At 33.4% G+C, this 15,362-nt stretch overlaps 1 protein-coding gene across 8 annotated transcripts in view; it reads right to left on the reverse strand.

The window, feature by feature from the left end:
• The window catches only part of NFIB (nuclear factor I/B), a 226,223-nt gene that overhangs the window by 12,504 nt on the left and 198,357 nt on the right, over positions 1-15,362 (reverse strand). For 4 of the 8 annotated variants that reach the window (XM_012721408.1, XM_004677665.2, XM_004677667.2 and 1 more), the window contains one exon: positions 7,472-7,560. The exons of the other annotated variants lie outside the window; for them this stretch is intronic. In XM_012721408.1, coding sequence (XP_012576862.1) covers positions 7,472-7,560 — 89 coding nt within the window. The remainder of the gene's footprint in view (positions 1-7,471; positions 7,561-15,362) is intronic. 8 annotated transcript variants of the gene reach the window in all.

A 15,362-nucleotide genomic window follows, 5' to 3' on the forward strand; every position in this document is an offset into this window, starting at 1 on the left:
ATTCTCAGTACAGCGCTTTAACCCGCTGCGCCACCAGGGAGGGCCAAGACACTTTACTTTTATCACTGCATATGAATGTATATTATTCCTGAATTATATAAGAGATTATATGAATTAAAGTTTATATTACTTAGTTACCCAGAAATTCCCACATAAATGAAACACTTGAGTTCAAACTTCAACACAAATAACTGCATTTTATTTATCCAATTTCAGATACTTTTCAGTTAAATGCAGTATTTGCTTTTGTGTGTCTATGTATACACAGACAGATGTGGCTTTATGTCAATAATTTGTCGGTTGTGTTCCACTTCAGAAGAGGCTAGACATAGAAGTGAAACCATACAAAGTGCCTTGCACAGGTCTTGAGTTTCTTCGATTTATTTCCCCCATCGTGAAAGATCATTATTGCCATCTGAACGAGCCTATTTGCATTCAAGATGATTTCTAATGATTATTACTATTTGTAATAATCTGTATCAGAAAGCTCCCTGGCCGGCTCTTACCTGAACTGCAAAAGTACTCTTGTGGGCTCTCTGGGAAACACCAAATATCATAAACTGCAGGTGGCTCATGGAATTATTCTAACTGCAAGCAATAGCACTTCACAGTAATGAAAAAGAAACATATTTGTTTCTTAACTAAGTAGGTAAATAGCTTCTTTATTGCTACTCCTTGGGGACCAACAGTTTTGAAAATAACATATCAAAATGGTAGGCCATCAAACCTCATTACTTTATATTCAATTGTTTCAGATGTGTTTTATTATTGGGGCAGGGTGGATTGAACATTAACTTTACCATGTGCCACTGCCAGCATCTTCTAAGTAAAATAATGGCATATGCTGGTGAAATATTTTATAGGAAAAGGGTACAGGCAAGAAGAATCTTGGTACATGGGATTAACTTCAGCTCTATATTAAAAGTGCGTAACAAAAAAAGGACTTACAATAAACGCACTCTTAGTAAAAGACTTAACAAGATTCTAGAAGACCTTTCAATAAGACAATCTATACGCTGAAAAGTCATAAAAACCTCATTTCCTTACAATGTTGAATTTAGACATAAGGGGAAAAAAATCTTCCCCTAAATAGGTCAGATTAAATAGATTTTTTTAAAAGTATGTATCATCTGTTTTTAGAACTGAAAACGAAAGATAGAGAATTATTATGAAAATAACTAACTGTAAATAAATTACAGTACACACATATACATATGTAACAACTTATATAGTGTGGGAGGTTTTAGCCAATTAAAAATATATATAAAATTATCAGGCACAAAGTAGTTATTTGATCTCCTCCCACAGACTGTACCAAGGCAGAGAGCCCTACAAGTTGATTTCCATCCTCTTTTTCTAGTCTATTCGTCTCTATCCCTGGGCTCCTTTTCAAAGCTATTGTTACAAGGGCTACTGCTCCCCTTATTAGCATATGTGAGTCTTCCAAGGCAGACAAAATTCTCTACAAAATAATGCTTCCAAATATTCCCTTTCATTAAAAGAAAACCACCAAGGTATACTACATTAAAGAGAAATGTGTTACACAAAAATAAAAAGATTGTCCTAAGTGATTTTATTTACAAGAAAAAAAAAATCAATGTTGTTTGCACAATTGCATCTCTAAATGACAGAATTTATTTGTATCAGAATCAGAAGCATAAAATTATCAAAGATTAAGGTTCTTATGCTGCCTACTCTGTCTACATGGCAAAAAAAAAATCTTTCTTCATATAAAAAAAGAATTAACAAAGGAGAAAACTGTAACTTTCAACGTGTCTGAATATTCATAATTTGTGTTTATTGGTTTCTTGAACTTAAATAGGCTTTTGATCTTTTTCCTTCCATAGTTTGCTGTGATGTTCAATATTATATTTACTCATTTATTTGTTTTATGGTTTAAGTAAGTAGATGAAAAGTTCACTGTATACCTACTAAACAAAAAAGCAAACCTGAAAATTAAAAAGACCATAATAAAGGGTGGGTTGACTGCTGAAGGAGCTGATTTCTTATGTGTGCAATACTTATGTAAGTATGTAAATATATACCTTGACATAAACTAGGTGTTTAATATACTTCTTTTATTGCAAAGGGTTAATCAGCAAGGTTTACATTAGGGAATTTTCTGAATCAAGCTCCTCCTTCTCCCTTAGTGCTGCCAAAAATCATCTGACAGGAAACGAAAGATTAAGTTTGTCCTACCTAAGCGAACAAAGAATGCTCTGAACAGGCCACCGGTTTACTGCAGAGCGGGAACTTTTCTAATCCTGCTGGAATCTGCAGTGCTGCTCAGAAAATATCACGGAAAAAAAGTTGTTTTCTTTCCTCTAACATCTTGTCTCTGGATCATCTCATTTTGGTCACACTGAAAATCCTGCTGCTTCTCCTATAAAGGTTAACTTAAAGCTCCAAACATAATCATGTGGAAAATGGACATTATTGATTCCTATGGTCCATTGTTCCCCCATCCTAAGTCCCTGAAGTTCAAGTTCAATCTGGAATTACATCATGTCTGGTTTCTCCTGGTTACCAGACGGCTTGAGACGTGACCACAGCTACAGAAAAAACAAACAGCCTTCTTCACGCTTCGGCTCCCCTATCGATTCAAACGTAAACTTTTTTTCTTTCTCTCAAGTATGCTTCAAGTATGGAGCATGGTTAATTTAGAGATTAAGTTCCAAATTAGATTATCTAATGGCATCTTAATGGATTGCTGACCCATTTCCTGTGGATGGCAGCATGCAAGTCTGGCTGGAATACAATTAATTTCTTAGGAAGTGTTCTGAAGAGTTTCCTAGATAAAAAGGAAATGCTGTGTTGTGCAAATCTTTCTTTATAAATGGGGAAAGTTAGGCAAAACTACAATAAATCCCAGTGTATTTTTCAGCAGCCAGACTATAGATAACGTGTGAGAGAAACCACATTGAGGTCATATTAAAGAATGGTAACATTTTTATTTTTGATTTCCTAACAGGTGCAAAAATTTTGGTGAGACAAGAGTAATTTTTCTAAATAGAATATTCACATACAAAGAGCAACACTAGTAAGTAGCTCCGTTACCAAACAACGGTCATATGTAATTTTGGCATTTGCAATTCTCCTTCTAGAATTTTAGATTCTTCAATTCATCTACCGTATCAGCATTTCTGCCATAGTCCCAGAGTGGTGCTAGTGGCCCAGAATGTTGTGTAAAAAGTTGAGTGTTTTGAACACACTTTAGAGCTGACAACTGAAAAGGAAATTCAGCACTCTGAGAATAAAGCTCCCCCCAGGAACTCCAGGAACAACCCAGCTGTTGTACTGTAGTTATGTGTCAAGATAACAAACTGAGAGCAGGAAATGCTAACCTAGTGGATTCATAGGGACGGTCTAAGTGTACTGTTGAAACGAAACTTAACTCTTAATACTACCTCACAGTAAGACATAGAACTTCCCTTTACCATGCATGTGCCATAAGTATACATGTGTATGTGTTTATAAAGACAGATTATTACACATATTACACACATACACACGTTTCCAAGCAACCGTGGTTTATACCCCATATATTAAAGATTAATTTAAAGAATTCATCCTTTAATAGCTTGGGTGCACATATTTTACAAAGAAAATTTTACAGATAATGCAACAAATATCGTGAATGACAGAGGACAGTGCTACATAAATAGGGCTAGATTTATGAAATGAATGCTATTACTCCTTTGTCCTTCCTCTCCTGACCTACCAGATCCAAATAATCTTTACTGGCTGCTAAATATCTCCTGGGAAATCAAGCAACTCTCTAGAACTGCAGTAATAAACGACAATTTCTTACAAAAACATGTGTAAAGTAACTACAGAATGAAGTATTCAACTCATAGAAAGGAACTGCTAACACATGTACATGGAAAATAGCTGATAAAAGTCTCTTTGGTGCCTTTCAATTATGGCATCAGCAGAAACACAAAAATCCTTCCAATTATTTCAGTAAAAATCTTCATTTATTCATTATTTCGGAGGCTGAGCAAATGGTTTGTGTAAACATATCCTTCAGTAACACGCGCGTGTTTATTTTAACCATCTGAAGGCTTCTTCTATGTTTATATAAGCCATCAGACACATACAGCCACTCACTTGTGGCTTTGCCTTTTCTTGAAAGGGGTGAAGGGGGAGAAGAAGGAATGAAACAATAAATCCAGTTTCTCTTTTGCATAAAGCAACCCCTCCAGTGTTTTAAAATAACTTATGTTTATATTATTCTTGGCTTGTCCTTCAGCTTTCTTTTTCATTCAATTCTATTGCTCTTTCATATTTGATAGTACAAGTTATATTCTGGCCATTGCTTCCAGAAAGAAATCCAGCTAGGGAGTGAACTGGGGTATTTGTTTATGCTCACATGATTCACATGCACAACAATGTCACTTGTCCACAGTGGAGGAGCAGCACAGACAAAACAGTCGGGTATGAGCAGCAAATCAACAGCATGTGCAACGATTATCTTCCTCAGAGCTAAGCCCCTCCCGGCTCAAACTCAAGTGAGCACTGCAGCCACAGAGATCACTCTGAGTTAACTGCGGGACCTGGCCTTTGGGTTAGAGGTAAAATTTCAGGTGCAAGTTAACTCAACCCCTCCCTGCCCCATGCTTCCTTCATGCCCTCCTCCCCCAACACACACAAATGGCTAACAAATTTCTAAGGTCAAAACAACAAAACACCTTCAGGGTTGCAACCTAATGAGTCTGGGAAAACTTTCCAAAAGAGTAAGCTTTGGTTCCTAAGGGAATGTTTACATTTTGGGGGTGGGGAGAGGAAATCTTCCAGCTTTGATTACACTTGCACAACTTCCAAGGCACTGCCATTTTCAGTCCCTAGCTGCATCTGACAGGGAAACACCTCTAGGAAGGATTGCTATAACGCAGGAAAAGGAGCAGGGGGTGGGCAAATGAGCAGAGGAGGAAAGTAATGGCCACAATTAACAGTCCAAAGAAAATGGAGCAAGTCGAAACCAAAATAGCCTCTTTGCTTTGTGTGTTTCTACAACATCTCTAGGGATTGCTTTTTGCTAAAGACAAAAAAAACCACCACCATACAAAACATAACCTGTATCTTCTTTATTCTGTTCTAACAAAATCAAATTATTTAATTCTCTGGTTGACTAGGTCTACATTTCTCATACATTTTCAATGAATTCAGATCATTTTGAAATTGTAGTAGTGCCCTGAAGATTCGAGATGTCTAGTGTCTGCTTTAAAAGTCACAGAATTACAGATATTTATGATTTCCTTTTTCAATATCCCTTCTAGAAAGAACAAACATTCCGTTTCAAAAGTGACCACAGGGCACAAGCTGAAACCATGAATAAATTATGAGTAAGTTGTGCCACAGGCATGGTCTATTTGTATTATCAAGTATGGATTCTATGCTGATTTTGGGAAAATGTAACAAGTCAAATTGCTTTCTTAATCTTTATTCTGATGTATATGATACTTAGGCTCATGATAGTGAACATCATATAAGAGTTCAATAAACACCTGTGGGGTGTATGCAATTCCGAAGCTACCTTTTAAAAGCCTCTGGAAGCATTAATGCCGCAGCATATCATTATCTACTTATCAAAACATTTTCACTACTTTTTTAGAAGGAAAAAAACTTTAAATGCTGTTAACTTACTACATTCAAGTAGTCTATTGTGATTTATTATTCACTCACCTTTTCCCTTTTTTTGAATATTAATTTTTGATTAAAAAATTCATAGCAATTAGGTGCCTTTATATTTCAAATCTCCAGTATTTATATCCTTATTTGGTTTTCATTTATTTTACAGTGCTGTCCTCGTTTAGATCAGTAAATGTAAATCAATAATCTAACCATTTGGAATTCTCAAGTCTTAGTCAAATTTAAAAATCATGAGTACAAGTCATTTATTAGTAGTTCTTGTGAATGCAATAAGATTTGTATGTAAGCATGGGCCAGTTTGCTAACTGACAGCACATGGAATATAAATAAGTCATCTAATAAAAATTAAATCGAAACATGGTAATGAATCCAATTAAATTAATCCAAACATATACATTAATTATTTAAATGTTTTCATTCAGTTTAATGAAGACGTAGGAATTAAGACTATTTCAATAAACTGCTTTCATTGAGTTTACTTCTCTTTTATAACTATATATGTATGCATGTATGCATATCTGTATATTGTATGTATACATGTATGCATATATATTGTTTTTTTTTTTTTCCCAAAGGGCGGAACGATGTAAGGTTCTTGGGGGAAAAAAATCAAAATATGCAAAAAATAAATTTTAAAGTAGATGTTATATCAATCATTAAAAAGAAGAGCAATCAGATTGTATTCATTTTAAGTAGTGAATTAATTTAAAAAAAATCACCTTTGGGGAAAAAAGTCAATTTGACAGTTCAAATACCAACTGCTTTTATTAGTTTTTACCCGAATATTATGGATACTATTAATTACTTTATTCTCTACTCTCTGGCAGTTTCTATCAAGCAACATAGAGATGAGGGTGCCCACTTACAAGGGCTGTATGAGATTATACTTTTACCTTAGGTACTGTCAGAAAAGAAAGGTTTTCACTCACAGCAGGGTTAGGATATTGTTGGCTTTAATTTTGGTGAAGTCTATACCTTAACTCAGTCTTTCTGTGAATTATCTCTTATTACATAAGATCAAACCATGACTTTTAATTATTCGTCAATTTGACACAACCTGTTCTTTATTAAAATAAAACATAAGAAGCCAGCTTAGTACTTCTTTCTAAAACTAACATGAGACAGTAATCAGAACTAGTTTTGAAAATGAAGTTTTAGAATAATGTTCTTAGCCAACCAAAGAAACTTCAATTATCAATGATTCGTATCAATGCATAAACAGAAGTTAAAACTTTATGTAAACCAAATTCTTTCTCTATTGATTTCAACAGTCTTTTTATTCTAATATTTGAGTGTTAGAAGCAGTTAAATGGAGAAAGTCAGAAGAAAAATTTCAAGTTCTTCTAGCTTTCCACATCTGACAGGGGGAAATGAATATTAAATGATTTAAAGTTAACAGTAGAGGAAAGAGCTGAAATGAGAAGTTATGATGTAAAACCCAATATTTTTAAAAACCCAATACTTCATTCTAAGATAGCTAAAAAAATCTTCCTTAAACTATGATTTCATTTCCTCAGGTCCTAAAATTTGTGTCAAATCTCCAACCCTCCCCAACCCCACCCTGCAAATATTATAAACTGCTTAAACATTGACAGCACTTATAAATTTCAATGACAATTAGCATACGCTACAGTCCATAATTAATTTGAAGTTACATTTACATAAGAAATAAAAGGAAGAGGGGAAAGAAAGAGGGATGGTATAGCCAAAACAACTATATTTTTAACATATATTTTCTGTAAAGCCAGTTTAAAACAAATACTATAGCTCACGTAATTTTTAGGTGTAAGTGTAGGGTTGGAAATAATTAAAATGTTACCTTTGCCAAGTAATTCCCAATGTATCCTCACTGGTACTGGGGTATAAATGCCTGCCGTTTTGATTCATGGTCCAGTCACAAATCCTCAGCTGTCAATTGAAACCTAGCAGTCAGATATGGATCGAGCAGTTCTACAGATTTTAGTATTTAAATGAACACATGCAAACTAGTACTGTACATGGCATTAACCTTACTTTCCCAAGAGGCAAATTAAAGAAAAGAAAAAAAAAAAAAAGCAAAAGAGAAAACCTTACTCTGACAAGCAAAATTCCTAGATTCTTTTTAGAAAAAGCTACTGCAATATGCTTCTCTATGAATTAAAGCATACAAGAGAAACAAATGCTTAGAACATAACAATTAGCCATTATTAGAGTACAAATTGAGCTGAAATAAAAGCAAACGTTAATGTTCAATAGATATATTTTAGAAAGAAAATAAAAAGTTGTTTTTAATGCAACATACCAAATAATCTGCACTGAATAAAATAATCAATAACTTTAAGCATGCAGTTGCAAAACAGAGAAGACATGCAGTTTAGAGGAGAAAGCCCCACCTCATAAACATTCTCCCTGACTTATTTGTGCTTAGAAGCATCAAGGTATGCAGTTTTAGATGTTTACTAATTTTGCTTTATTCAAAGTGGCATTGTTTAGAAAGAGTTGATATGAATTTCTACTTTTATTTTAAACTCGGTAATGGCATTAAAATACTTTACCATATATGAATAGCGTGAGGAATGCACTGAATACAAGCTGAAACAAATTCTTCCCAGATCTCAGAATCATCAGCTCTGCCCTTCAGAGATTGTTCAAGTAACCCTATCCAGCACTGTTTGGTTAACAGCTGCCCTACAGTGTTAGCAGATTTATTGAAAAGATATATTGCTTATTTTTATGCTTAAGAAAGTAAACTTAATCTCGCTTTGGGGGGAAACACTAAAAAATCATGATTTTTTAATCTTTAGATAACCATGCTTTAAATTAGCTGAATCTCACATTGAAATGATGACTTACAGCAGTGCACTGAACCTTCTTTGCTGAATTTCAATGAAAATTTCTAGAGGATGATGATTTTAATCCTTTGTGTTAATGGTGTCTTAAAATAGCTATTGAGAATGTTTACTTTTCCTTTTAGGCCCTTGAGTTGCTACACACTTACTTTAGGTAATAGTGATTCTGGAGTCTTAGAAAAAGCTTTTCTTCACTTTCATATAGATACATGTACCTCTAAAAAGACACCAAAAATTTCCACAACACTTATAATTATATTGACTTTGCAAGTAAAAGTAACATGATAATTTAAAGAACTGAACAAAATGAAGGAAGAAGGGTGGAGGAAGGGAGGGTGGGGGGAAAAGGGGGAGAAAGAAGGAAGGGTGGAAGGAGGGGAGGAGCAATTCAGGCAGGCTGATAGATATGTAGATTCTGCTGAGCATATATGTCATAAAGAAGCCATAAATCCATAATTAAGTTAAATCAGAACAATTATTCTTAAAATGACCATAGACTTGCATAAAGAAGAGACTGTATATTTAGTTATTTTTAAGTCGACTTTTATGGCAAGTTTTTTAAAGAGTTCTCAAATGGATCATCTAATAAAAAATGCAAATATGACTGGGGCAATAATTTTGTTTTGTTTTCACGGTAAGCAGTTGTCTATTTCAAAATGAACTCACTCCTGCAAGCAGTGCTATGAAAGCAATCTAAAAATAATTTAAGAAATTATATTAACTTGACTTTGTATACTTATGATGTTAGGGGCCATTTTTGGATTCTACCTTAGTCAATGAAAATCCTAAGTTGTGAATCAATTAAACTCTCAAAAAGGGAAGGCTCTACTTCATTAAAACTCATGTTCATTCTACTAGATATTAAGTTCTGGTTGGTTTCTGTGAGGCTCTTAGGTTAGACTAGAGAAGATTTCAGAAAGAAAAAATATTTTCACAATGGTAGGTGACTTAGATACAACTCATTGGTAGGCTGTCATAGTGACACAACAAGAATACTGTATCTCCTTAGTAGATGTATACAGGTAAATTGATTATTTTTGTTGTTGATGATGTTATTTCTTTTCTTTTTTAAAGATTTATTTATTTATGCATACAGAACTAGTGTACAGGCCAAAGGAGCAGGGAGTAAGAGGATTCACCAGAGACAGAGTGGGGAGCAGAACAGGCAGATCGACAAAGTACACTGCTGAGGGGAGCAGCAGGCAGGTCAGGAGAGGTTTGCTGCACCATGTGGGTCACTTCCAGGGCGGGGATTGAACTCATGCTGAAGTGGCTTTAGCTTCTTAGTTCTGTGCTTTAATCTGCTGCGCCACCAGGGAGGACCCAGATATTGTTATTTCTTTACCAGTCCCCCAGAATGTCAAAATGGCTCTTTGGCCACATGTTGAATGCTTAACATCAACTCATTTCTTTCCTAAGAGTAGCTTCAAAAGGGTTAAAACTAACTACAGCTACTCATTTTCATCCATATTTAAGGAACATACAATAGGTATAGTTTTCCCCAAATTAAAAAAAAAAAAAGCTTAAATCTACACAAAATGATCAAAATGATTAATGAATTTATTTAATAATAACTTAAATGTCAAAGACTGGGAACATATTTAGTATTGAACTAATTTTATTTCAGTTACTGAAAATTTTAAAACAATTACTAAAATAAAACATATCTAGTTATTTAGATTGTGGACAAGTGTTACAAATATTTCCAAAAGTTTCTGAGGAGACACATTTATAGGTGCTTATATATTAGAAACTGGCTAAGAATCTGTTCTGTTTTTTTATTATTTATTAATTAACTTTCCTCTGCAAAAAGTATTTCTGAATTTATAAATTTCCTGTTAAAGTGAATTTTAATGGTGATACTGTGGATAGTTGGAGCAATGAAAAAATTAAAATAGAAATCACCTAGTCAGTGAAAATTTCATCCAACAAATTCCCAATAAGACCATTTTATTTATTTCCAATAAAAACAAATTCCCAATTTCTCATAAATCAACTGACCAATGTAGTCCTGACTTAATAAATTTTGAAAAGATACCAGATGATAAATAGCTAATACTAGGTATATTTCAACTTTCTTTGGGACATGTTAAATATTTTTGGCATTAGTACATGTCAGTATTCCTAACAAAAACAAAATTTTATTAAACAAAATAATAGATGATAATCTCATTTCAAGTAAGGTAGTGGTTCCTACATTTCTGACCTGTGAGAGAGTCTGTTATATAATTCAACTAACAATTATTTTTAAGAATTAAATGTAAAAGTTTAAAGCATACATAAGTATATATATATTTCATATACTTATTTTTTCTACAAACCTTCAGTAACATATGTTTTCCAAATATTTTCCTTCAAAAGAGAGGAAATTACTGTTTTCTCCATAGTAACCAAACAAAAAACCAGGTACAGATTAGTTTAGAACTATAGTCTGTTAAAATTATGATTTTGTATGTTGAAGTGGATAGAAAGTCTTCTTTTTGTGACAGTAAAATGAATATCTTATAGAAATGCACAAGCAAATAAATAATTTTAACTCTTTGTGTGTACCTACCAATATGAAATGAGATTGTCTGGAACATGAAGGAAATTTTGTAGTAAAATTATTATGCCCAGAATCTCAAAAGCAAATAAAAGATGAAGTAAGGAAGCTTTTCCTGCATAAAAGCTATCAGTAAAGGGATATGGTTGAAACAGTCCAAATTACTGTGAAATAAGTGAAGGTAAAGTTTTAATGAAGGTTCTTAGAATGGGATTCGATAAAGTCTTTGGAATGACAACCTCACTCTAGCACCAGAGAATGAGATAGTTTCAGCAAAGCAAGTTTGGAGACCATCTATCAATGCTCCTTCAATACTTCTCATCAGGGGAAACACCTCAAATTGGGATCTTTATCTTTCCTATCTTTTGCACTCCAAAATATTCTTGCAAATAGCCATATAGAATCAATAGCGCCTGTGATTCAGAATCAGAGTCTGTTTATTCCAATGGGGGCTCTCCACTGTTATTAACGGTGGCTTTTGTTGACTGCTTAGCAATTTGCTTTTGGAACAAAAGAAAAGAAGGTAAGCAAAATGTTCTACTTTGCCAGACTCAGCAGACACGCCAAAGCTCTAAGGGTCCTCATGATGACAATAGCTCTCAGTTGAACCAATAAACCATTAAACTGTAAACAGAACGATCAACACAGGCAAATTTTACCTTTACACATTTTTTTAAGTTTGCAGTGACCCTCCAGGGATACCTTAAAAGGTGTGCTTTATGTTCTTGTAGGTTTCTTCATTTCTCTAGATGGCCTCTAGAAAGCAGATATTTTGGAGTAAAGGTGCTATTCTGGGTGGGGAAGTGCCTAAAAAGATTAACACTCCAATATTTATACTTTTCCATTTAACTTTTAGATTAGTAAAATTTTATTTTATTATTATTATTAATTGCCTGTCAAGGAGCAAATAACATGGTCTCTGAATGAATAAGACATAGCTTTACTTATGAACAAGCAAAATGTTCACAAGAACTGTTTTATTTGGGACATATACCATAGAAACATACTAAAAATAGTCACGCTCATCCTGATACCTTAAAGTTATTTCTAATCTCAATTTCTGAAACCCATGCTTCATGGTATTTAATTGAATTAGACAGTAGAATTAAGTTAAATGGGAATGTATTATCTGAGAACTAAGTAAACATGACTGACCATAAATCATAAGCATTAGAAAATGAGTTGTTTTTTTTTTAAACAGTGGCTATTTTAATTTTAAAAATTTAAAGTTTCAAAGGAACTTGGAGATTTTACAGTTTAACCTCTTCACTTTCCTTTCCAAGGTAAGGACACAGGTCAACAAGGCTACAGAGTTGTCCAAGGTTATACACCCTGATTGCCATCAACACCAAAACCAAACTCCTCACTGCTGGCTATTATCCATGATACCAGTTTGTTATTGTTCTTCTCCTTCCCTATCCTTCTTGTGCAGTCTGAGAATATTTAGTCTAAAGTGTCCATAATTATGACCTTCAGAATTTCCTCTGCTTTCCTAATTCAACTTAGATCTTTTAAAGTTCCTATTTTCAGAAAAAATTATTTTCACCCTGTGATTTGGTTGGCTGAAATTTAATGTTACAGTAAACATTCTATTTTTACATTATTTATTCAAACAGTTTATCTGGATATTAGCCTTGATAACCAGTAAAAGTAAACAAATAAGTGAATGAATGATAAAAGACTAGAGGTTTTTTTTTTAAAGAACTTGCTAAACATTTGCATAGCCATTATTTTGACTGAAACTTCCTTTAAATGTGTTTCCTTTCTACTAGCTTATGTGAAAAGTGACCTCTTATCCATTTACATACCTACCAAGAAGTCATGTGATCATGGTTTTACGTCAAGCTGTCAATTATGATAACAGACACAATAAGAACAGCCCAAGTGTTGATAGCCTGTTTCCTGACTGTACTGAAAAGTTTGTTGATAGTTCACTTGTGTCCTTTCAATTGCTTGTCTCTAATAAAAGACTACCTTTCCAGTGGTTTTAATGTACCTGGCTTTGGTATTGCTATTTGCCAGGGCAAATATTATAAAGGGATTTCACTTAATATCTTATTTAAAAAATAATTCCTAGGCACATAATTTCTTAAAAAGGCCATTTGGTATGACAGAAATATTCTGTGTAATGAAAAGTACTTTTGAATTCTAGTTTTGAAATTATATAAAGAAAAGTTTGGAAAATATTTTGATATAATGTAGCCCAGTAATTGAAATTGAGATAACAGCATTATATATAGTCATGCAAGAGATGTAACATGCTAAAGCTCAAGCACCAATAAGATCCATGCAAGTGCGATAAATAATTCAAGGACCTGAGATGATCAGGTCAGTCATTAGCTTTAATAGTAAACAGTATTTGTAGTCAAGAGATGATAATTTTGAGGTTCTACAAATAACCCTTCTAGCTGACACTGTACACTTGACTTTGTTGTCTCAGTTAGGAAAGACAAAATGACCTTCCATTTGTTCACCTAAAATTTCAGTTCTGTACCAACTGTTAATATGCACTTCAATAGCTGGTCTGAACAGTGATCTATTATGCTTAGATACAGGTTTTTATTTGCAATAGGTTTTTTTTTTTAATATGTTGTATTAACATATGGTGGTAAAGATTTATACTTTTATTATGACCTTAGACTCAAGTATAATGGTGATAATGGAATTAATTAAACCTTCTTATATTACCAAACTTTTATGGTAGCAAAGAAAGAAGGCCTATAATCAGCAAATTTATTATGAGAGACCCAATAATGAATTGGAGCTAAGTCAAGAAAGTTGTCTCATATTAACCATTTTTGCTATAAATGTTAACCATGATTACAAAATAATTTCTGTTTTCTGAGCAACTTCCAACACTCTGCTGTGTGGTTCTCATGTTCACAAGAGACAAAAACAGGAAATGTAGTTCTTCACTGTCTATCATAATGAATATGCTTAGTGTGTTCATGAAATATAAGAAAAGGAAGCCTGTGTTTTACTAAACTTCTGTGAAGTAAGAGAGGAGGTCTTATTACACAACTATTCTTAAATAGCTTCAAATGATAACAAGACAATTCTCAGCAGAGACTAAAGAGTTTGCCAAAGCAGAACCCACAAGTTCTTCAAGCCACCACCATTGTCCAATAGAAAAGTTAAAGAAGAATGAAGCTTCAGTTGAAGTTCTGATCTAAAAAATTTCCCCATGCCAACAGTGAATGCGTGAACTAAGCTAATCTTTCCAAAGACAGTCTAGGTCCAGACCCTGAACAGCACTTGGGTTAAGAGATAAAAGGAAACATTGACATCCTGATCAGCTAGCACAAGCTGAATATTATGACTAGTTAGGACTTTTTTAAATGATGAACTGGCTGATGATAATATGGCTTGATTGTTCAGATTCAAACAAGATATCATCTTTGTAGGTAGGTAAAATTCCTATGTCGAAAATATTTTAAGGCACTTAGCAACCACTACTAATCAGTGATAACCACGATAAAAATGAGCACAGAAACATGTAGTTATAAATAACAACTTCATGTGTAACAAGTTAATGGGTATAATAGCACATACTTTTAGTATTCAGATTGCCAATCTGAATGTGCTACATTTACAAGTGGAATACAAGGTTAATTTTAATATTCTCCAGCTTAATTTTAAAATGCCAGTAACTTTGTGAGTTGAAATGACTATATTGAAAGCTCTGTTTTAGTGTCATTTTGTGTAGAGATTATTTATAAGAGAGTCAAAAATTTTCAACAATTTAAAATTTATTGCTAACTCTAATTTATGGAGACTCTATTAGGGTTCTTTTCTAAGAAAAAATAGCACTCAACAATGCACATCAATACTTTTCATAACCTAAAAGGATAAATCTTTATAAAGCAGCCACCAATGAACTAAAGAATGTACCTGGTGACAATATTTATTCTTAAGGGGTCATGTATATTAAAGGCTATGGGGAATGTTTAAAAGAACTCTCTCAGACTAAAACCACTGCCTTTCTAATTTTGAATTTCTCCGAGCTAATATAAAATGATTGATTACCTTTATTTCATGTACCCCTTGATTTTCCTTTTCATTCATCATTGAGTACTTTAAACCAAATGCATTTAGAACCTGCTGCTAGAAGAGTGGTCTATTTTAAATCTTTGTAAAGTAATGAAAGGACACAGTAAATCAATCTCATTTCTGCTGTAGCAAAGAATAACCTTTCCTCTACTGAAGTCATTTAAACTATTTCTGTCCCTCTATCCCACAATAAACATAAAACTTCATCTCTATGATTCTTTTCAAATCTGAAAAAATAAGAGTGGTGACTTTTAATGAAAACCTTAATTTATATTCATGTATAGTAAGCA

This window comes from Condylura cristata, unplaced genomic scaffold (assembly GCF_000260355.1).
Source record: "Condylura cristata isolate star-nosed mole 26May11 unplaced genomic scaffold, ConCri1.0 scaffold00006, whole genome shotgun sequence".
Lineage (NCBI taxonomy): Eukaryota > Metazoa > Chordata > Mammalia > Eulipotyphla > Talpidae > Condylura > Condylura cristata.